Below are 22,832 nucleotides of genomic sequence, written 5' to 3'. Positions count from 1 at the left end.
TATATATATATATATATATATATATATATATATATATATATATATATATATATATATCCATCAATCGGTGTGTTTCTATATGCAAGTAAGCTATCCTTATATATGCTTGTGTTTACCATTCCGTACAAGACACGCAAAGAGTAGAATGATTTGGCTATGCCTCACTTTCAGTCTTATCATGGCTGTTCCTTGGACTCTAATGAAGAACATCCATTCACTAAACCGTCCCTTCCGTTACAAATGGAATTTGTTCGATGAATATTAAAACCAGACAAAAGAGGTTCCATTGATGTCATAAGGCACTGCGAAAGATCCTTCATGACATCACAGTTAATAAACATTTTAATGACTTCATCTGTAAATACAAACATATAGGCAGTTTATTATCTAAAACATTTCAAACTTTATTGAATATTTTTTTTTGGGGGGGGGGGGTTTGATTAATATTTACCGTTACATCCGACCAATAGTAAATCAACTCCGACAGACTGGTAGTCTGTATACACCTGAAAAGAAAAATGAATCCCTAAATGTCATATGTCCCTTATTTCAAATAAACGATTGCAGTTTTTAAAACGTGATCGAAATCTCCATGTATTACCCGTTTTATTGTTTTAACTCCAACAAGGTCCACAAAATTGACTGTCGTGAAATCTATCACAACTTTCCGCCGACCATGCATCATTTCTGTTTCGGCTAAACTATCCTATATACAAGTAATTGATAACTGATAAAATGCATATAGTTTTACTCATATTTCATATGCATTGTCTCTTTTCGAGACACAGTAATCCAAATTCTCTTTAAAAAACCAAAATATTTCCAAAGCAACCAATTATAAAATCAGAGTTTCGTTTACTAATACCAGTCAATATGATAAAATTAACATATGGCATTATAATGTTGTGTAATTTTTTTTAGAAAAGGGCATTACATAAAGTAGTACTATATACATTTCTTATTTTAAGAAAGTCACACTTAAATAGAAGCTTTATTTGGATACATATGCATGGTTCTGATTTTGAGAACTATACACGTTTCTTACTGAATCAGTCAATGGGGACATGAATTTTGCCTCTTGTTTCTTCGCTTTCCGGAGAACATTTGGATCAAGTCCAGATTTCTTATAAACAGTCCTCATAAAATGTTCCGCATTGGCAAAATAAACTGGTCCATGGAAATGTATGGCAACGAAATGAGATCCCTCGTCAGACCGAATCTAACGTAAAGATTAACATTCGTAAATCCTAATACTTTCATTAAAAGGAAATTGGTGCTCTGGTTGATTAATGATGTGATTATCAATGAATCATATATCACGAGTTGGTTGATGGCAATATTACCGGTTGATAGCGCTCGGTACTTTTGAAAATGTTAGTTCCTTCAACCACCCCTGCCTTGTATACGTCAGTCCTAAAACAAACAAATAAAAAACACCTAAATGTTTGGCAAAATTATATCAAGTTCAATTTGTATTTGTAATGTATTAGTAAGTCTGGTGTACCTTTGAGTTCGGACAGTCACTGTAAAAACGGAGAATACGATCCCGATGATAATTCCTATCTCCGCATCCAGAATAATTGTACTAGCTGCTGTGACAATCCAGATCATCTGGAACAAATTCACGGAAAATATACTGCATACCAAACGTTTAACATCCTAATTGGATTTACAAAAAATAACCAATAACTTTTTTTAGTACCCCCCCCCCCCCAATTTACCAAAATAATAAAAATAATGGCAGCACTTTCCTTAATCAACAGAAATTCATGATTAATGCTGCTGTTTTAAGTTACTACGATGGACTTACAAAATCTATCTTGGACTTGCGCCACAGTGAGGGTAGCTCGGTGTACTGTAGGAACATTCCCCGTAAACTCATGAGCACCACAGCGGACAGAACACACTGCAGTAAAATGTTTGTCACGATAAACATCATGTTATTGCAATATGGAAACAAACAAAGTACAGTCTCTAAATGTTGCCTCTGACTGGTCAATAAGGTTTTAACATGAAAATATAAATAAAAAAGTAAATGTATATGAAATGTCAGTGCAATATAAACATTACTATACCTTTGGTAGATGATAAAATAGAGGTCCTATAGCGACGATAACAACTAAGACAACGAGACAACCAAACAAAGACGCCACCTGGGAAATAAAGATCATTCATTGATGGTTCATATAAAAGACTGGAGTGATAGTGTGTAACTTTTCATGGCTTGTTTGAAAATACCATATTAGTAATTGTAAGGTCGAATTCAACAGTAACAATATAGCATAACCAAGAATATTATTAAACAAATATCATGTATCAATACATTGACTAATCCAGGAATTCCATTCTGGGTGGAAGAACACCCCTTCCCCATTTCATTTAGTTTTCCAGAAAATGTGTAGCAGTTCCATCCATTTTATACATTGTATTTGACATTGTCATGACATTTTGTCTATAACACCGCCGTCTCACCTGAGTTTTACCACCTGCTCCCTCTTGTACCATACTTCTTCCTACCGACCCCGCAGGAATGTACCCAGAAAACAGGGAACAAACCACGCTTCCGGCTCCATATGCTACCATTTCCTATGATTAACACATACACACTAACTTAGAATCGTTGCTATGCGTTTACAGATTGAAATAGAATATATCAAATTACCCATGCTATAAAATGCTAAACCTGGTTTGAATCGATGTCGTAATTATTTGTCTGGGCTAATATCTTGGCTATGGAAACTGTCTGGGTAAATGCTACTACCCCAATCATAATGGCGTCTTTCAAGTAACGCGAGAAAACGAGAGACATATCAGGTGGACGAAAGGATGGAAAACTGGAATACAATAATGCTCATATTATGTAGAATACTTAAATTAACGCATATTTAACTTTAATTGCATATTAATTGAGAACAAGCATATTCAATTTATTTGAAATACATGAAATACAAAAGTACGAACACATCTGTATGTTTCCCAGTTTTTGTGTTTCAGTCTCGCAAAGACTTTAAGACATAAACACTTAGTGATTATGCCAAAGGGGAGTAAAATCAAAAATCTATTGGAGAGCTGAGGGTTAAGATGATGCCTCATTCAAAAGCAATACAATATCAGGCACGTAGCATCAGGGGGGGCCAGGGGGGGGCCTGGCCCCCCCACTTTTTCTCGCAGCAACAAATTTTTTAAAATTTACATATAAAAAAATGAATTATAATGGAGTTGGCCCCCCCACTTTTTTGGAAGTTAGTAAAAAATTGGTATGAAAATTAGGAAATGAGTAGTCAAATTGAAGTTACCTCCCCCCCCCCCCCCCCCCACGGATTAGGAATTTCATGATTTGGAGGGAAAAATTTTGGTAGGGAAGAATTTTTTTTTGGAAGTATAGTTGAGTCTGCCACCCCACCCCCCCCCCCCCCCCCCCCCCCCCCCCCCCCCCCCCCCACGGATTATGATTTTGAAGATTTTTGGAAAACTTTAAATGTCCCTTTTTTTGCTTGTCAAGATTTTTTGGATGGGTCTGGCCCCCCCACTTTCAAAAACGATGCTACGTGCCTGAATATTATGAAGTAATTTGCTGGCCGATGTGTTAGCCGTTGTTACTACTCACCCCGCGGGGATCTCTCGGACAACATTCAGTCCGTTGTTCTCGGGTAACTTTGCAACGTACGCAATCACTGTTGCTAGGACAACCTTTGTAACAAGATGAATAAAAATCAAACGCAAAACCACAGTTCACACATTGAAAGATATCGAATGCTTGTTTAATTACATTAATGATTTGCTATACTCACCACGATGAGATCAGCTGGAATGGGGACCTTGAGTTTTGTCTTGTAACGGATGTTGATATGGACTTTGACGATGTACAGAATGACAAAAGAAAAACAAAATATAAGCAATGGGAGCCACTGTGTACCATTGATACCTCTCAGTATGTCTATCCAGGTCTGTAATTAAAATAAAATAATATTCATTTATTTTTTTGTTTACTCTTTATCATCTTTAACAACATTTCTTTCCTTTTTCGACATCCTCTGTTGTTCTTTTACTTCAACGGATTATGTTTTTATTCTGAAAAATTCACAATAAATCTTAGGCGATGGGTTCTAGGATACACTTTAAGCATCGAAAGCTGAAATGTTTAAACACCCCCTACACCACTATCTGTGGCAATAAGCGTCAGTTTTGTGATCTATTTTGGGGAATTCGATTACTCAGTGGCATTCGAACATATCAATAATGTATATTGAGCTATATTTGTAAGTTTTGGCGATTAAAAATATGATGTACATGTTCAATATATTTTGACGTATGCTTGGCAATATCAAATTTAATTATGCGGGCTTTATTTCTCGGACATCGACTTCAAGAATTTTAAATTTGCTATAATGCAATCTTATATAAATAACCTACAATGTGCAAAAAAGACATGTACAACTAGTTTACTGAGTTTCTGTGTGATAAACGATTAAAATGATTAACTGATTCCTAGAAAAAGCGAGGTATATTACGTGTAATACTCTTCTAACTAACCACTAATGATACAAAAATCTACCATTAATATGTTATCTAATATTAATACAAACATTGGATATAGCGCAAATGACACTTGATACCGTGATGTCAAAAGCAAAGCAAAAATACAGACACGTGGCATCGGGATGGGGGGACACTCTTTCTGGCAGCAAACATTTTTTCTAAAATATTCATGTAGAAAACTGAGTTTTCGTGGCATCTAAGTAAAAATAAGAAAACTGATAGTGAAATTAATGTTATAGGTATACAATATAGGTACAGTCCCCATCCTCTCCCCCAATGAATGAGGATTTTTATGCTTATGCGAATTTTCCTCCTTTTTTTCTTATCAAGATTTTTTGGATGAGCCCCCCCCCCCTTCTTAAAAAACGATGCTACGTGCCTGCAAATATCAGAATTATCTTGATCAGCACATATGAAATATGTTTTTTTTTTCCAGATCTGTAAGCTTATGTTAATATTTAATACCTACAAAATAATTCTTTTAGAGAGAAACCCAGTATCTTGATAATGTTATTCGCAGTCTTTTTAATAAAGTTCTACAGTGGAAAAATAAAGGCATGATTATAGTACGGTTTCTTTCTAGAAATAGTATTCAGAGAATCGCATGTAATGGTTTTTAAATTTACAGAACTGACCTTAATCGTCTTGTAGTACCCATTATGCCGCACAACATCCAGACCAAAGATGTGCTTGGCCTGCGCAGTGATGATCTGGACAGCCACAGCTGACGTAAACCCGCTCACCATGGGCTCTGGCATGTAGGTGGTGATGATGCCAAAACCAAACCTACCCAGGATTATCTACGAAATAAAGCCAAATTCACTACTCGATTTATTGTTATCGCTGATGCTAAAACCAAACCTACCCAGGGCTATCTACGAAAAGCCAACAAATCAATGTTCGAGTCATCAATATCAAACCTTTTCAAGAGCAACTTCGTGTGAGTTTTTGTCAGTTTGACAATTAAGCAAGAAACAAAAAATAAATATTCAAATATTATCATAATTTTTCTATTTTCTCCAAAATATGGTTCTTTGCAAAATTTTATGGAGAAAACATGAAATAAAAACCCATTCCAAGCACATGTGAATTAAACATTTTCTATTGTACTAATGCTATGAAATTAAATTGAAAAGTTAACGCTTAAACATATATTTTGTTGATCAATAACAATTTGTAAATCCAGTACAGGAAGTAACAGTTACCATGGTTATCCCTGAAATTAATGACAGAGCGCTGGCAAGCTCAATTTTGAACCTGTTGATGGGGGTGTCAGGTAGCTGTCCCTGAGAAACACCGGGTAAAGGAAAGGCTTCAACTGTACTGTTTGACTGGCTGTAGTTAGACATGTTGTACTCGGGTGAGCTCAGCACGGCATGGGCAGTGAGATTCTGAGCAATGAGACTTTGGTCTGTGTTTAGGCCGGAATAAGATAGAGCGTCATCCAATACGGAAGCAATCATAAGACTTACAATCGATATACAGCCTGTAGAAACGAAAAGAAGTGTCACTGTCAGAATAGGTTCATTAAAAACCCCCCACCAAAACAGCAATCAGAAGTTAACAAAATACTTAGAAGCTTTATGAAGTATGTTACGAATAGTGTAACGTATATATGTTATTTGCCGATTAACCATGGTTCTACAAATAATTTTGAAATAATAAAATATGAAATAAGCGAATTTCAGTAGTCTTGTAATGCATTTCAAACAGTACATCTTACCCATCGACACGTGCTTTGACGTGCCCAGGAAGAAGTAAACGAGTGGACCAAAGAACGATATGTATAGCCCACATATCGGGGGAAGCGACGAAAGCATGGCGTACGCCATACCTACAAAATATCGTTATTAAAAGTATTAATATAAAAAATTAAACATAAAAAATTCCAAAGATGTCTTAAGATGATAATGAAAACCCATCTTTTGTATGTTATAAAGCTTCAATTTTAATGTTATATTTTTTACCCAAACACTGGGTGGTCTGTTGTTTTTTAGAATAAAGGTTTGAAGTTAAAAAAAATCCTCAAAATATTATACTATGATTGAGATTTCATGACATTGAACGTTAATTAAAGCAATCCGAAGACTCAAATTCTGAATAAACAACATCCTTCAAAAATCTGTTGTTTGGCCAAAATTTACTGATCGGCTGTCGATTTTAATAGAAAAATAAAAGTTGACAAATAAAACACCTTTACATGTGGTAATCATTTTCTTTTTAAAATCTTGAATTGTTAGCTTGTTGAATTTAAATCAGGACTCAGTGACAACGTTTTCTCCATTGTGTTCATTTTATTTTTAATTGCATAAATGGCGCACCATACTCATTCAGCCAAGTGTACATTTCGAATTTCCTCAATAGTCAATGACTCAAAAGAAAAGTAGAGAGATTTTACCTTGTGGAATTTGCATCACCCCCACGGTAAGTCCTGATATTACGTCATTAGCAAGATAATCCTTCACTTTATAGGAACGCAAAGTACCCAGGAAGGGAAACGTAGTTCGTGCACAGTTTTGGTAATAATTTCTGGACACATATTTTCGACATAATTTTTGTAGCTTCCGGTATAAAGCACCCCGATCTCCATTTTCCTTCTTGAATCTTTCATTGAACTTCGAAGTATATGCATATTCCATGATTTTTCAATCATTGATTAACGTTAAACCTCGATAAAACCACCCAGTGATATTACCTACACGTAATCGGAGGTCGCATTTCAACTGTTGAACAGTGTTAAATAACCATGGTCCTAGGCTTTGTTTGAACAAGCTTCTGCTTCTGAAGTTCTGTGTTTGAATAGGGTTTGTTTATAAAGTTTTGTTGAGTTGATTAGGATTATATGTAATTATGTTTTCGGTCAATCCACATGACGGATTCTTTTTATTCTTCGTGTATTATAAATTTGATATCATTTTAAAACTTTTACATCCAATGTCCGCAGAATTTAAAAATCCTAGAACTAGGCCTAATTATATACAGTAGATAAGCTCGTGAAATAGATTCTTTTGACGTTTATGAAAAAAAGTATTTTCTTTTACGAAGGTTGAATTAATTATGATGGTATATGATGATGATTAAGATGATTAATAAAAATGAAAAAAGGTAGCTTGGCCGTGAATCTCTCTCTCTCTCTCTCTCTCTCTCTCTCTCTCTCTCTCTCTCTCTCATATAAAATTATTTCTGCATTTTTTATTGGGGGTACTCAGTATTGGTTTTTTGTTTGTTTTAGTATTATCAAGGAAGCAGATTGTTTTAAGGATTTGTGAGGAAGCTACTTCCATCCAACTGTTAAATTAAACGGATACAACTTTTCACCTTTGATATAAAATAATCAAATCAACCGGAAATTTCCTTTTGTGTTTTTGAAATATTATGAAAATAAGGAATTTATATATTGAAATACAGAAATATGGCATCCGTTGAATAAAATATTATAAAGTTCCTTGTTCGTTTAGTTTGACCCAAATCTACTTTCGGTTTACTTGAAAACGAAGGGGTCCCACACGGGATTAAGATTTAGATGAAAATACACACTGAGATAAATTATCTATAGTAACATTCTAATACTATGAATCATGAACTTATACTTGTGGTTGCTAAAATGTGAAGAATTTTAAAATATTCATGAGAAGACTACATTTAATATACACCTTTCTGAATACTAGCTATTATGTATGCCTAATTAATATTAATTAAGTCTACCCTATATATATATTTTGTAAGCATTGCCCCCGACACATTTTGTAAGTGTATAGCATTTATTAACCTAAGCTCTTGTGATACACATATTTCTTTGTATGAATTATTATTCACAATATATGGTTAGAAAATGCTCAAACAATAATACAACTGTACTTTAATTGTGTAATGATGTAGGCCCATCCTGTGATGATTGAACACCAGAATTAAGCAGGGCACGTAAAAGCACGTGTTTTGGAATAAGGTTGTTGTGCGTAACTTATTTGAATCTGGTTTTGTACTGTTTTATATATTATCTTTATTTTGAATACATGCGAATCAAAATGAGATTTGAAGTACGAGGGTTGTTAGAAAAGTTCGCGGACAAGTTCAATTGTGAGCGGACTATTCGCATGATACCAGCGAAACTTTTCATATTTAATCTTGACGTTTTTTCTAAGAAATATGTAAACATTTGTTTATTTTAAATGCACCTTGAAAAATATACAGATTAATTACTTTGATAAGGTATGCTTCACGGAGCATGTCAGTTTTTAATTGTTTTATATTTTGTACGCATTTTTCCTTATTAAGAAAATGTACACTTTAAGCGCATAAAAATATACGATAATTCACATGAGATCACAATTAGTTCTGAAGGTCATTTGGTGAAAGTGTCAATTAAGTTGAATAATTTCTGACCGTTTTATCGCCAATGATCGACCAACGCTAAAAAATGAGTCAAAAATATGGAACGCCATGGCTGCCTTATGTTAGATGATTTTATTATATGCTGTGGGTCTATAATTATATGCTGTGGTTCTATAATTATATGATGTGGGTCTATAATTATATGCTGTGGGTCTATTATTATATGCTGTTGGTCTATTATTATATGCTGTGGTTCTATAATTATATGCTGTGGGTTTATTATTATATGCTGTGGTTTTATAATTATATGCTGTGGTTCTATAATTATATGCTGTGGTTCTATTATTATATGCTGTGGTTCTATAATTATATGCTGTGGGTCTATTATTATATGCTGTGGATCTATTATTATATGCTGTGGGTTCAATTATATGATGTAGGTTCATAATTATATGCTGTGGGTCTATTATTATATGCTGTGGGTCTATTATTATATGCTGTGGGTTCATTATTATATGCTGTGGGTTCATAATTATATGCTGTGGTTTCATTATTATATGTTGTGGGTTCATAATTATATGCTGTGGGTTCATTATTATATGCTGTGGTTTCATTATTATATGCTGTGGGTTCATACTTATATACTGTGGTTTCATTATTATATGTTGTGGGTTCATTATTATATGCTGTGGGTTCATAATTATATGCTGTGGGTTCATTATTATATGCTGTGGGTTCATAATTATATATGCTGTCGGTTTATTCGAAACTAGCTATTCGAATTCGGATTTCTCGTTTTGGAGTTTACATTTACAAGCACTTTCAGCTGACACCAAGGACAATGGTCGTGTGACCTTGACTGAGACCCATATGCTAAAAATTGCTTTTCAGAACTTTGTTGTCGCCGGGCGCATAGTGTTTCACAAACATATCTTGTTTCAATTTATCAATATCATACTTTCAGACAAAGCAGAAAATGTGTTTGTGTTTTAAATCTTTTATTTTTTTTTACTACAATAAAAAATGATTAAAATACTGAATATGCAAAATTGATTTCTTGTTTTATTTATTATATCAACTATAATAACTTAAGCTTTACTATTAATCGTTGATGTTTAAGATTCTTTAAAGGGAGTGTGCTATTAAAAATCAAGTACAAGCTTGAGAATCTATACCGTCATTTGAGAGTACGTTACTGAAAGTCCAAGTAGATAAAAAAATTCTATGTCTCGGCATCTCTCTTAGCTCAGCCGTACGTGTTTGCTCACGAATTCTATCAGGACACATTTTTATGCGTCCGAATCGTATATTGTTTTTGTCCTGTTTGTCTGTCTGTTGTCAACTTTAACCTTCGCCATAACTTTTGAACCATAGGAGAAAGAGACATCTTATTTGGTATGCATACTTCACTAATTAGGTGCATTTAAATGACACCTAGGACAATGAGTTTGTGACCTTAACTGTGACCTATATGCTAAAAATTTGCTTTTTCGAAATTTGTTGCCGCCGGGCGCATGGTGCTTCAAAAACGCATCTGATTTTAATTTCATAATTTGTTTGCCCCCTAAATGCACCGTTACTGTATTTCTTTTATTGATCCGCCATCACATTATTATAAAGAGAGTGAGAAAATTCTGATCTTAAATTCATGTCATTTGATTAATTATGAGTAGTTCTTCAAAGGGAAAAAAGCCAAGTTAACCAAAATAAATACAAGATGTGTTTGTGAAAAACTATGTACCCCCAAATCTTCGATGACAGTGGCATAAAATACTGCAAAATTGAATCTGTGTTGGATTTCCGGGCATTGGGCGAGGCTGAATACACATCTCTACTTCAGTTCCTCAAACAAATAAAAGATAGTGTTTTCAACATTGTGTACATGTATAGAAAAGGTAACGCACTATAAAAATGTGTCCTGATAGAATTCGTGAGCAAACACGTACGGCTGCGCTAAGAGAGATGCCAAGACATAGAATTTTTTGAGCTACTTGGACTTTCAGTAATGTACTCTCAAACGTCGGTATAGATTTTCAAGCTTGTACTTGATTTTTAATAGCACACTCCCTTTAAAGAATCTTTTAAAACATCAACGATTAATAGTAAAGCTTCAATTATTATAGTTGATAATAGAAAATAAAACAAGAAATCAATTTTGCATACTCAGTATTTTAATCAATTTTTATAGTAGTAAAGAAAAATAAAAGATTTAAAACACAAACACATTTTCTGCTTTGTCTGAAAGTATAATATTGATAAATTGAAACAAGATGTGTTTGTGAGACACTATGCGCCCGGCGACAACAAAGTTCTGAAAAGCAATTTTTAGCATATGGGTCTCAGTCAAGGTCACACGACCATTGTCCTTGGTGTCAGCTGAAAGTGCTTGTAAATGTAAACTCCAAAAAGAGAAATCCGGATTCGAATAGCTAGTTTCGAATAAACCGACAGCATATATAATTATGAACCCACAGCATATAATTATGAACCCACAGCATATAATAATGAACCCACAGCATATAATTATGAACCCACAGCATATAATTATGAACCCACAGCATATAATAATGAACTCACAGCATATGATAATGAACCCACAGCATATAATTATGAACCCACAGCATATAATAATGAAACCACAGCATATAATAATGAACCCAGAGCATATAATTATGAACCCACAACATATAATGATAGACCCACAGCATATAATAATAGACCCACAGCATATAATTATGAACCCACAACATATAATTGAACCCACAGCATATTATAATGGATCCACAGCATATAATAATAGACCCAAAGCATATAATTATAGAACCACAGCATATAATTATAGAACCACAGCATATAATTATAGAACCACAGCATATAATTATAAAACCACAGCATATAATAATAAACCCACAGCATATAATAATAGACCCACAGCATATAATTATGAACCCACAACATATAATTGAACCCACAGCATATTATAATGGATCCACAGCATATAATAATAGACCCAAAGCATATAATTATAGAACCACAGCATATAATTATAGAACCACAGCATATAATTATAGAACCACAGCATATAATTATAAAACCACAGCATATAATAATAAACCCACAGCATATAATTATAGAACCACAGCATATAATAATAGACCCACAGCATATAAGTATAGACCCACATCATATAATTATAGACCCACAGCATATAATTATAGAACCACAGCATATAATAATAGACCCACGCATATAATAAAATTATCTAACATAAGGCAGCCATGGCGTTCCATACAAAAACGTTAATGTAAATGGATACCTTGGAGCACTGGTTTGGTTTGAACATATTTTATTGTATATATAATATACAAAGGGTTCGAACACAAGTTCTTGCAACTTACTAGGTTCTCACCCAATTACAAGTAATTTGCAATTGTCATAAAACATGGTACAGGTATATACACATATATTGAAAAAAAAAATGGTAGAGAACATAATAGTATACTTATGTAAATCTGCGAGAATTGATTATAAAGTTCTGCACAGCTGTGAAAATTCTAACATTAGTTTTATAATCTAGGTTGTCATTACCCCATAGTAAAGTATGCGAATCTATTATACCTAAATTTTGTATTTGGAATAGTTCATTAAATAAGGTATTCCTTGCATTAGAAAATAGTTTGCAAACAAATAAAAAATGATATACATCTTCTTTCTTTCCACATATGCAATTTGGAGAATCAACAATATTTCTTCTGTGTAAATCATAATTTAGTAAACAATTGTGTCTTAATTTTGTATGAATGATGTTAGCTACTCTTTTGCCATGAAGAAAATATTTTGGAACTTTTGAATCACTGCCATTATTAGAGATGCTTCTTTGAAACTGGCGGATGGATGTTGATTTTTTAATATCCGAATTTAGTGAGTTCCATTTGCCTATAGCATCTGGAATAAATGATTTTTTATATGTAACATACTTGAGGTATATAATTGTCTTCATAACGGGTATTGTAGCGAGAATTATCTTTCCTAAAAATGTTAGCAATATCACTAAGATATTGAGGTACAAGATTGTAATGAATTTTGTACATAATCGTGGAGCACTGGGTCGTCATTAAATTTTGTGTGCACGAGAAAAAATCTCCGATGGAGACCAAAAGGTTTTTAGATGCTGCTATTTTTATAGGACAAAGGTTTACAATTGGAACCACAATTGGAATTGAGGGAATACTGATATATTGAGCTCTTGCAGCACCCCAACCCCTCATACAGCCCGGATCTTGCACCTATGGATTTCGCTTTATTTCCTTATCTGAAGTTGAAACTGCATGGACAGAGATTTTCGGACCTAAATGAACTACGATACGACACAAAAGACATTATACAAAAAAATGACAAATAATAGTGTGAACATGCGTTTTAAAAATAGGTTAATGGCATGAAAACTGTGTGAACTAAAAGGTGCACTTGTTTACTTTGAAAGAGAGTGACAGTTTTAAATTGCCCTTCAGTAGTTTGACGTCACCTGACGTCGTGAAAATATGACATGGTGCTCCGTGAATCCAATTCATGCAAAATAAATATCGCTGTATCTTTTGATAACAACTTCAAAACCATATTGCGTACTTATTTTCAATTAGTAGTCATTTAATAAAACATACGTCATCATGCAAAGTACACAGTAATTTTGCCGTAAATCACTTTGCTCGCGAACTTTTCTAACAACCCTCGTATGACTCGGCTTTTGTCATATCTCTTTATTTTGGTTTACAGATTGTTTATTCCCATGGATACAGTGATGGCGCGACAAGAGTACAATGAAAGGTAAAACTAACTGCAACCTACCCTTTAATTACCATGACTCACAATGAATTCGTTTTTTAGTTCAATTTTAAGAAATGCTAATCAGTTGCATATTTATGATCAAATACAATATTTTATCGACTTTTGCATATAAAATACTTTTACACAGAGTGTAAAGGATTCGGACAGGGTAAAAATGCACAGTAAACGAACTATAAAGATCGTTTTGAAAATGATATAGAAACACATTGATTAAAATCAACAGTGTGGGTAATATATGTTTTATTAATCATATTTAACACAAGTGCCGATTTTACTATAGCTGCCGAATTAACTTCACTGGGTGCCGGGTTTACCAGGTGCCAAGTTGACTTTAATTTACTTTACACAATTTGAGATCAAATGTTTATGTTTTTTATTTTTTATGTTTAAAATGGTTTACATGCGCATTTTGAATGATTGACAAAATCACTAATGTTAGAAGTCAAATTACAAGTAAGATACAGATGTAAGAAATCATTGTTATGTAAACAAAACTCGAGTCTTATGATTATTTGTTTACAAATAATGAAAAGAACAGAAATTACAATTTCTGTGACAAAAAAGGCTCAGGCCAAAAAAAAAATAACCGATTCAATGTGTTCATAAAAATATTATCAACATAAAAAATGCAACCTTTGAATGAAACTCATACCAATACCACACATGTGTAAACAATAACAAGACTCAAGCTTTGTTTACATAACAAAGAGTTTCAAACTCTGGATCTTGCTTGTAACTCGATACTTGACTTTCAAATTTTGCAAATCATTAAAAATACCCACATATATCATTCTAGATGCTAAAATGGAAAAATAAAATTTGAAGATTTTTAGCTTAAATCGTGTCAAAGTCTCTTTAAGTGGTCGTGAACTTTTCTTTATATTTCATATTATAAATGTTCTGTACTTAGATTGCCGAGTTTTGGTGGCACTAAGATGCCTCTACATGTATGTACTAGTATTTTTGGCAGGTTATTTATGTTAATGTCCGTGTTTTTCGCTGTATTAAGGCAACAACAAATAGAGGCCAAGGAAGGTCAGAGACCACAGATTAGATCCCGGGATGAATGGGCAGCCACTTTACCGACTGCTTGGAGGCAGCATGTTTGGTCAGAAAAGGGGACACAACTCAAAGAGTAACTTTTATATGATTAGCATTGACCATATCCTATTGTATATAGAATAATGAAAGATTACCTAATGAAAATCGGCTCACAAAGCTTATCTCACTGTTTCACATGCACATCTTCTAAATTACAGGTCTTTAACATATTTTACGAATCTCCTTAAGGGCCTCCAGAAGAATTGTTACCGGTTGAAAAGATTTGCTGAGTATGGTGATAGTATTTATATAACCTTAAAATAATGTAACAATCATATGCAAGTTAAAACAGATTGCAAGAGTCCTTTTTAGAAACTTTTTTCTTATGAAATATGACATATTATGTTTCCAGTAAGCGCGAGAAAACTCCTAAATTGAGATTCATCTCTGATATCAACGACGAAGAATATGATGCTCTTCTTTCTGGAATGGAGAATGAACAAATCGATTTTTCCTTTTTCACAATGTTGTCCAAGTTAAAAAAGTAAATGATATGGTAGTTTATTACTGTGTTTACAATTTCCATGAAAGATTTTCAGAAGATACTTTTTTATATGTTTACAGTAAGTTCATAATTGTTAAATTACAATTTTAAAAGGAATCTGGATCAGCTTATTGAAGAATGTGCCACAGAAAAAAGAATCGCCATTACAATATGTGAAAACATTGCAGACATTGAAGGGTAGGACTAACACTATACATTTATTGCATGATGGTGAGGGAGATATGAAGATTTATTTACATGATTTTGATCAATTCTATTTTTCTCTAGGAGACCGAGGTGTGTTCCTTTAAAAGCCTGGCACCTTTTAGATGATGACTCTAAACAATTTGTCATTCGTGTAAACCAAGGAATGGGGGCAGATGAAACACAACTACAGCATATTTCTCAAGGATTATTGTAAGGACAAATATTGCTAATTATAATTAGTCACAGAGGATTAGAATATGATCTTCTAATTTTAGGTCCTTTTCTCCTCAATGAACTGGGAAAAACATATGCAAATAAATTATGGTATAGCTGCAATTTCAGTGTAAGCATTTATTTTAGGAAGTTTCGGTTTTCATAGCTTTCTGCATTTTTATTGTAGAAGTTTAATGAATATGATCTGCAGACTACAAGATGAGAATGTTGCGTAAGATAAACTTATTATTTTTTCCTAATAAACCATAGCTTACAATTTTCTTTGTGATTAGTAAAGATTACGATTTTTATAAAACAGTTAAAGTAGAATATTCTTCCAGGTTAAAAAGAGATGTTGAGTTTCTCTGCATGAAAAATATGAAAATTGAGAAGTAAGTAAAATTACAGGGAGCCTGGTATTGAGCATTTGTTTTTATGCCTAACAAATTTATAAATCAAATCAGTCATTTCATTTTGATATCATATTTCAGAATATTTTTAAAAGTAAGAATTCAAATGAGCAATAGTAGTATTTTTACTAACCTAATGTAATGCTTGATAATAATTTTTCAGGAAGAAAGCGGGCATAGAAGAGGAGTTATCTAGCAGTAAAGAACGCATTAATTCACTTCAATGTCAGTTAAAAACTAACACAGAAACACAGAGCCAAACATTGGCCAATTATGTCAGACAACTGGAGAAACAGGTCAAAGAATTGCAACAACGAAACAACACTTGTGAAAAGAAAGTTGATACACTTAAAATGGAAAAGGAAGCATTACTCACGAGGTAAATCCTAATTGTTTGTTTATCTGTTTTTGAACCGTTTGAACTCACCTGACATGATAATCCGAGATTCCTCTGACTCTACACCCGCTTTTATATTGTGACTTGCGCAAGTCACAATATAAAAGCGGGGGTAGAGTCAGAGGAATCTCGGATTACTGATATGAAAGCTCAAATGAGCTTTTCTGATCACAGTTTAGTCGGTGTTTGTGTGTCTGCCCACTGCACCATTGAACATTCTTTGTTTTTGAACCTACTCCAACCAACAATGCACAAAACATCCTTATGTAAAAGGCTTAGTTAATTATATAATATTAATATTAATTATAATTAGAGATAAAACATGAAAAAAAAAACGAGTTGTTTTTAAAATGTTCTTTTCAAGAAACAAAATAACCTGATACTAGTTACTATATTTTTTTTACGTTAAATTATATTAAGTTTTACATTTCTGATAATGGTAGCTAGATTTAAGTTTGTTCATACATGTAATTATCCTAACCCACATGGGGGAAGTTATTTTGTAATGGAGGTTGAAAGTTTATGATAAAATCAATAGAAAACAATTTCTAAAATTCAAAGTAATTCTTCTTAATACCATCAAGGCTAATTAGGTTTTGTCAAAATTTTAAGTTCAATTCTCTTTAGATTAAGCTGTTTTTATTGGACCGTGGAAAGAGGAAAAATATTTCATGCCAATGGAAAATTTCCTTCTTCAACAGGTTAAGTGAGATTGCAGGGACGAGGTTAACGTCCAACAACCCTGGAATCACGGACCTGAGTGACGAGTTCCGGCCCCTGAAGCTGAACGACATGTTCCGTGAAATGTACGACGACAAATGGACGGACGCCATGGAGGATCTCAGCTCCGGAGGCCTCCAGGACAAGGTGGCCGTCACCCTCCTGCTGCAGATAGTTAAGGTTGGTCCATGACATAAGGTATTGCATAATATGTTTTACGGTGTGACCTTTGGGGCGAGCGCAGAACCAAACATCTCTCATCATCGTTAAATGCAACGTTAACCCGTGGACTTGCCCCAACCTAAAAACTTTGGTTTTGTCTCGAACACTTTTATCACCGCAAGGAACCCGAAGTTATCAAACCTTTATTCCAATTGTCCATTTTAGGCTAATACACTTAAACAAACAACCACTGAGCATAAATTAAATGTAAAACAGACTTATTAAAATATGTTGAATCAAAGCCGTTAACTTTGATTTCTTTTTTATAAAAAGACAATCATGTTTTATCATTCCTTCACTTTTAAATAATGATCATTAAAACCAGTAAACAATAAACTGCTTGTCTGAGTGTGTTTTTTCCCATTTTGTTTCTTGTTATTTTCCTCTGTATCATCAATTCGTTTATAATTTTGTTTTTTTTATGCTATATATGCGTTGTAGACATTTTTTAAATAATTTTTTGTCACCTACCTCACGCATGCATATTACAATCGGATCAATATATGACAGTAAATTAAAGTATGGAGCTTGCATGTGTATTTACTTAGTAAAAAAATATGATCAAAACAAAACTAATCAGCCGAAGAGTTACCATTAATACTGATACTGAGTACTTACTACAGTACACGTTACACCCAGTACATCCCAGTACATGTGCTTGATCCACCTCTTAATTTATTGCGCGAAATCACTGTGACGTCATAGTTAACTTTATTTTGTGCTCGACAGTTCTCGTAAATTGTCGGAAAAATTCGGGAAAGGAAATGACGTCATATGTTAGCAAAAGTTCAGATAGGTACAGTTTATTTTAACGTAAGCATATGTGTTGTTTACTTTAGTGTTCTTAAAGGATTTTTGTTGTTATGAATGAAACGATTAAGAGGTAAGCATTTTCCTTAGAAACGCTTCCTGTTCCACCATGTTGCTATGCACCGAAAAAGGATTATTTAAGAAATAAACAACGTTATTTAGTGAACATGGCGTTATGAATAGCAATTGCTCTGTTGGCATATTATGCCAGCAGAGCAGTTGCTATTCATAACGCCATGTTCACTAAATAATCGTTGTTTATTACTTATATTTGCATTTTACCACTCGCAAATACCCTGTATTAGCCTAGACCTTGACATTAAGCTATTACATCAAAAGTATACATTCAGACTGTAATTGGAGAAAAACACATGATGTATCGTATAGTGGTATATTTACATTCTACTGTGTTTTCCCATTAAATTCTGTGATTTTCAAATGCCTCTAAATGCAACAAGTAGTCAAAGGTCAAATTGACGAGTTTTATTATGACGTCACAAACGTTGAACGCTGTAAACTGCAACGTCACAAGCGAAAATCAAAGTTCACGCTTGTGGCTGTTACTGTGGCTCTTCCATTAATATTAACTTACCCTTAGGATAAAATATGAATTTTAAGGTATGAATCACATTTGCAGACAAGGCAAGAAGTTAAAAAAAATGTAAATATAAGCATTAAATCATGATTTTTTGAAGTATACACTCTCATAACTGCAGCGGTGTGTGCATACAAATTTTCATAACGCGCTAACGCGCGTTACTCAATTTGTATGCACACACCGCTGCAGTTATGAGAGTGTATACTTAAAAAAATCATGATTTAATGCTATATTAAATCTATAACGTCATGGAAAAGTATATATAACGTTACACCTTTATGACGTCATAGTATACAGACAGAGCAATTGCGATTATAGAGAAATATTTGCATTTCCATTGTTCTTTCCCACTGTAAGCCCATACGGAGGAGCTGCAATTATTTCTCTATAATCGCAATTGCTCTGTCAGTATACTATGACGTCACAAAGGTGTAACGTTATATTATATACTTTTCCATGACGTTATAGATTTAAACCACTGTGTTTTTCTCCAACTCCATTAAAATTGACGTATTTACATGTAATATTAAAACATGTTTTTGATAACATTTAAAAGGAATTACTGTTATAACATATCATTGATTCTGTTAACAAATCTATGTGAATTAAAAAGATACATTACAGTCTGAATGTTTACTTTTGATGCGATAGCTAAATGTCAAGGTCTAGGCTAATACAGGGTATTTGCGAGTGGTAAAATGCAAATATAAGTAATAAACAATGATTATTTAGTGAACATGGCGTTATGAATAGCAATTGCTATGCTGGCATATTTTCCATGATGCGCTAGCGCGCATCATGGAATATGCCAACAGAGCAATTGCTATTCATAACGCCATGTTCACTAAATAACGTTGTTTATTTCTTAAATAATTGCAGCTCCTCCGCATGGGCTTACAGTGGGAAAGAACAATGGGAATGCAAATATTGGGATATGTAGAACTTTTTCACGTGGCCTCATAAAAATTTCTTTGAAAAATGTGCAGATTTCAACTCGAATTTCCTCCGTTCGTACACGTTGTCTAGGGAGCTCGCTACGCAAGCGGCGCTTCGCGCCGCCTCGCTGCGCTCGCTATTATCCATTGTTTGTCAAAGGATGTAGCTGTAGTGTTATTACTGTTTATTTTCTGTCTATAGGAAGCCTTTAGTCTCTGCAAGGACTCCGATCTATGGCTGTTATGGTTACCAGAGTGTCAACTACTAGAATGTGTCCAGGAGAGTGATCCCTCTCAAAGAAAGGTGGTACCCGAGAACCTTCATAGTTACATTACCAAACACTATCTGTGTTTTATTGCCCAGCTATATAGGGCTACTGGCTCTATACAATAACTGATCAAGAGGTGTGGTAACTAAGTATTGCGGGAAGTAATTTTAACTTATGGAAATTAAAATAAGTTTATTTATATGAAAGATTAGGTGTTCATCAAAAAGGTCCAACTTAATCATAAGAATGTATAGTTAACTTACCTAAGAGTTTTTTTGAAAAGTTTTTTTTCCTAAACTTATACCATGTATTTCATAGATTGATATAACACTTGAAAGAAAATGTTTTATTGTTTAATATTTTCAGTGGTACGTTTTTACTGGCAAAGTACAGCTTTTTGTTTTACTTACACAGTTGAAAATATATATACAAATAAAATCTAACTAGCTGTCCGTTCAACTGAATAGTTAGCAGATTTATGAAAAAATGAAATGAATTTAATGCAGTTGTGTTATTAATTTCATTAGCTGCATGCGTTGGATAATAAACTGACAGATGAGGAAAGAACAAAGCTGCGCAAGTCTACTGGCGCATTGAAGAGAAAACACCACAAGTACCTTATTCAGACTTGTCAAGAGGTAGCTACCAACGTATCTGTGTAATACTTTTGCAAGCTGCATATAGTTATTTACTCATTTTGATAAATAGAAAATGAAGTTAATTTAAAAAAATAATTTTTTTGCACTTTCAGAAGCTGACGTCTGTTGTTTCTAAACTGATCCAACGCAGAATGCAGTTGTGTACCAGTTCTGGATCTGGTGACGTGTATAGAGGAGAGAATAATAAGTTGTGTGAACAACATGAACAAAAAGGGGACTTTGGAAAAGCAGTATACAAGAAGGCAGCAAACCCTCCCGAAACCGAGTATCATAATACGCCAAAGAGGCAAAAATTTACCACAGGTTCCAATTCCCTTAATATTAGCAATGCAGTAGGAAAAGAAAATATTCCTGACAGAAAAGCAAATTCCGCTAGGGCTGATTTTGCTAAGCCTATCATAGACGGTCACGTGACCGAGCCAAGTGAGATAACTCTGGACAATGACAAGTTTTCTAATGTTTTGAATTTTGCGAGAGATGTCGTTGAAGTCTGCTGGTGGATGCGGTGTACTCAGCCTCCAGTTCATCTAGACTTCAGTATTCCAGTAGATGGGAAATTCAGTCCAGAACTGTATAAAGCCTACACAAAATCGGGCCAGACCATTGATTATGTTGTGTGGCCTGTGATGTATTTACATGAACATGGACCCCTCTTGTCTAAAGGTGTGGCCCAACCAGTGTAATGCTAATTCTCAGCAAAACCGAATCGCATTCCGAATGTATTATGTGTAAATGACGCATAATACTCTCTCTCTTTCTCTCTCTCTCTCTGTCATGAAAATATGTTCAGGGTGTTATCTTTATGAATAAAGTGGCTGATATGATAAGTTTATTATACTTTTATGTTAATTTGCTGTTCTCATAATGATCCTCGATACTCCTTGACTTCTACTTTTAAAAAATTATGACAGTACGTCACAACATGGCGATTTAAACCCATAATGAAACAGTTTATATGGCCAACATCTCTGGGTGTAGCTTCGATCTACCGATCCGCAGGCCCTGAGTTTGAATACTGCAGGGACATTTTTCAATGATAGCGGTAAAATTTAATAAGCGGATTTTCTCCCTCAAAAAGATTTCTTTTTCTGTTTTTTTTCTAGTCGAAAACATGCTAGACATCCACATCTTTAAGTCGTTTTGAAAAATGGACTTGTATGCAGAAATTTTCCCAAGTGTGTGGAGGACCCTTAACTCTAGTTTATATGAAACTTAAGACACATTTATTTTTATATTCTTATCTTAGAAACATGATAAAACTACATATTGACATAAAAAGAACATTGGGTAAATCTGTCCTAGGACAAAATTCAGACTCAGTATCACCATTGCAAAACTGTTTCTATTCCAAAACTAACGTACATTTTATCCATGATTGCACATTTTCAAATATCCATGATAAAGTTACAAATTTATCACGTTTAAAAGCAACTAGGAGACGATTAGAAATCGGTCTATTAAAAAATTAGCTATGTAAACTCGCGTCTTTGGAAACATTAAGAGATTTACGTTGTAATGCTAAAATTTTACATTATGATTGTGTTATAAACAAGGAGGCTCATTTTCATTTTATGTTGTAAATTTTGAATGTACTGGGTGCATGGGTGTAAATACAAAATTTACAAATTGTCATCATGATGACAAAATCTACAACATAACAAACGTATCTTAGAAAATGTGTAATCTGATGTTTCTAAAACACTATTCAAAACCATATGATGCGGATTTCGTTTTCGTGGAAATTGATAAAATGCTTGTGTCCTCTTATTTTATCATTGAAACTAAAAAAAACCCGCGAAATAAAAAAACTGAAATCAATTATGACGTCATATAAATTTTGACGTCATAACTGAAATAAAGGGTAGTTGGTGTTATGTCACAATGAAAATGTGTGAGTTATCTCCCTGTAACCGCAAACCTTACCTTAATACTTGTAATTACTTCTCCGCCCTTAAAAAACTGCCAACAATGAAGCTGTTTTTTGCCAATAAAAGAATACAACATATCAGGTTCCATAAATGTCATTTATTGAAAAATGACGTTGAACATAAAACAAAATACATAAAAATATTGGGAGGCAATTCTAAATAT

At 33.7% G+C, this 22,832-nt stretch overlaps 2 protein-coding genes across 3 annotated transcripts; one reads left to right on the top strand and one right to left on the bottom strand.

Annotated features, from left to right (window-relative positions):
* Nucleotides 1-19: 19 nt before the first annotated feature.
* Nucleotides 20-7,551, bottom strand: LOC128155305 (sulfate transporter-like). Its single transcript, XM_052816945.1, has 16 exons — nucleotides 6,938-7,551; nucleotides 6,263-6,373; nucleotides 5,745-6,025; nucleotides 5,175-5,339; nucleotides 3,792-3,947; nucleotides 3,608-3,690; nucleotides 2,684-2,834; nucleotides 2,473-2,586; nucleotides 2,076-2,153; nucleotides 1,811-1,906; nucleotides 1,505-1,611; nucleotides 1,344-1,413; nucleotides 1,046-1,219; nucleotides 602-706; nucleotides 452-506; nucleotides 20-355 (listed from the first exon to the last, which is right to left on the bottom strand). The coding sequence occupies exons 1-16, from the start codon at nucleotides 7,176-7,178 to the stop codon at nucleotides 177-179; spliced, it is 2,166 nt and encodes a 721-aa protein (XP_052672905.1). The 5' UTR covers nucleotides 7,179-7,551; the 3' UTR covers nucleotides 20-176.
* LOC128155306 (uncharacterized) lies at nucleotides 6,854-21,573 on the top strand. 2 transcript variants are annotated; one of them, XM_052816946.1, is made up of 14 exons: nucleotides 6,854-6,963; nucleotides 13,645-13,695; nucleotides 14,726-14,851; nucleotides 14,976-15,047; nucleotides 15,170-15,301; nucleotides 15,416-15,499; nucleotides 15,590-15,718; nucleotides 15,909-15,953; nucleotides 16,063-16,113; nucleotides 16,295-16,510; nucleotides 17,230-17,428; nucleotides 20,016-20,117; nucleotides 20,610-20,720; nucleotides 20,834-21,573. In XM_052816946.1, exons 2-14 carry the CDS (start codon nucleotides 13,658-13,660, stop codon nucleotides 21,422-21,424), a joined length of 1,896 nt encoding a protein of 631 aa, XP_052672906.1. In that variant the 5' UTR covers nucleotides 6,854-6,963; nucleotides 13,645-13,657; the 3' UTR covers nucleotides 21,425-21,573. The 2 variants fall into 2 exon arrangements, with proteins under 2 accessions (XP_052672906.1, XP_052672908.1); XM_052816948.1 differs by lacking the exon at nucleotides 6,854-6,963 and adding an exon at nucleotides 8,401-8,491.
* Nucleotides 21,574-22,832: the final 1,259 nt, after the last annotated feature.

This window comes from Crassostrea angulata, chromosome 7, assembly GCF_025612915.1.
Source record: "Crassostrea angulata isolate pt1a10 chromosome 7, ASM2561291v2, whole genome shotgun sequence".
NCBI lineage: Eukaryota > Metazoa > Mollusca > Bivalvia > Ostreida > Ostreidae > Magallana > Magallana angulata.
The sequence above is the reverse complement of the archived record's forward strand: the minus strand, read 5'-3'. Positions and strand labels throughout refer to the sequence as shown.

Excerpts from the sequence above, each read along its gene's own strand:
- LOC128155306 (XM_052816946.1), top strand. The coding sequence starts at position 13,658 with ATGGATACAGTGATGGCGCGACAAGAGTACAATGAAAG. Across the intron at positions 15,302-15,415 it reads ATGTTGTCCAAGTTAAAAAA|GAATCTGGATCAGCTTATTG; the intron begins GTAAATGATATG and ends CAATTTTAAAAG. Across the intron at positions 16,114-16,294 it reads AAAAATATGAAAATTGAGAA|GAAGAAAGCGGGCATAGAAG; the intron begins GTAAGTAAAATT and ends ATAATTTTTCAG.
- LOC128155305 (XM_052816945.1), bottom strand. The coding sequence starts at position 7,178 with ATGGAATATGCATATACTTCGAAGTTCAATGAAAGATTCAAGAAGGAA. Across the intron at positions 3,948-5,174 it reads GGTACTACAAGACGATTAAG|ACCTGGATAGACATACTGAG; the intron begins GTCAGTTCTGTA and ends TTTTAATTACAG. Across the intron at positions 707-1,045 it reads TGTCCCCATTGACTGATTCA|GATAGTTTAGCCGAAACAGA; the intron begins GTAAGAAACGTG and ends ACTTGTATATAG.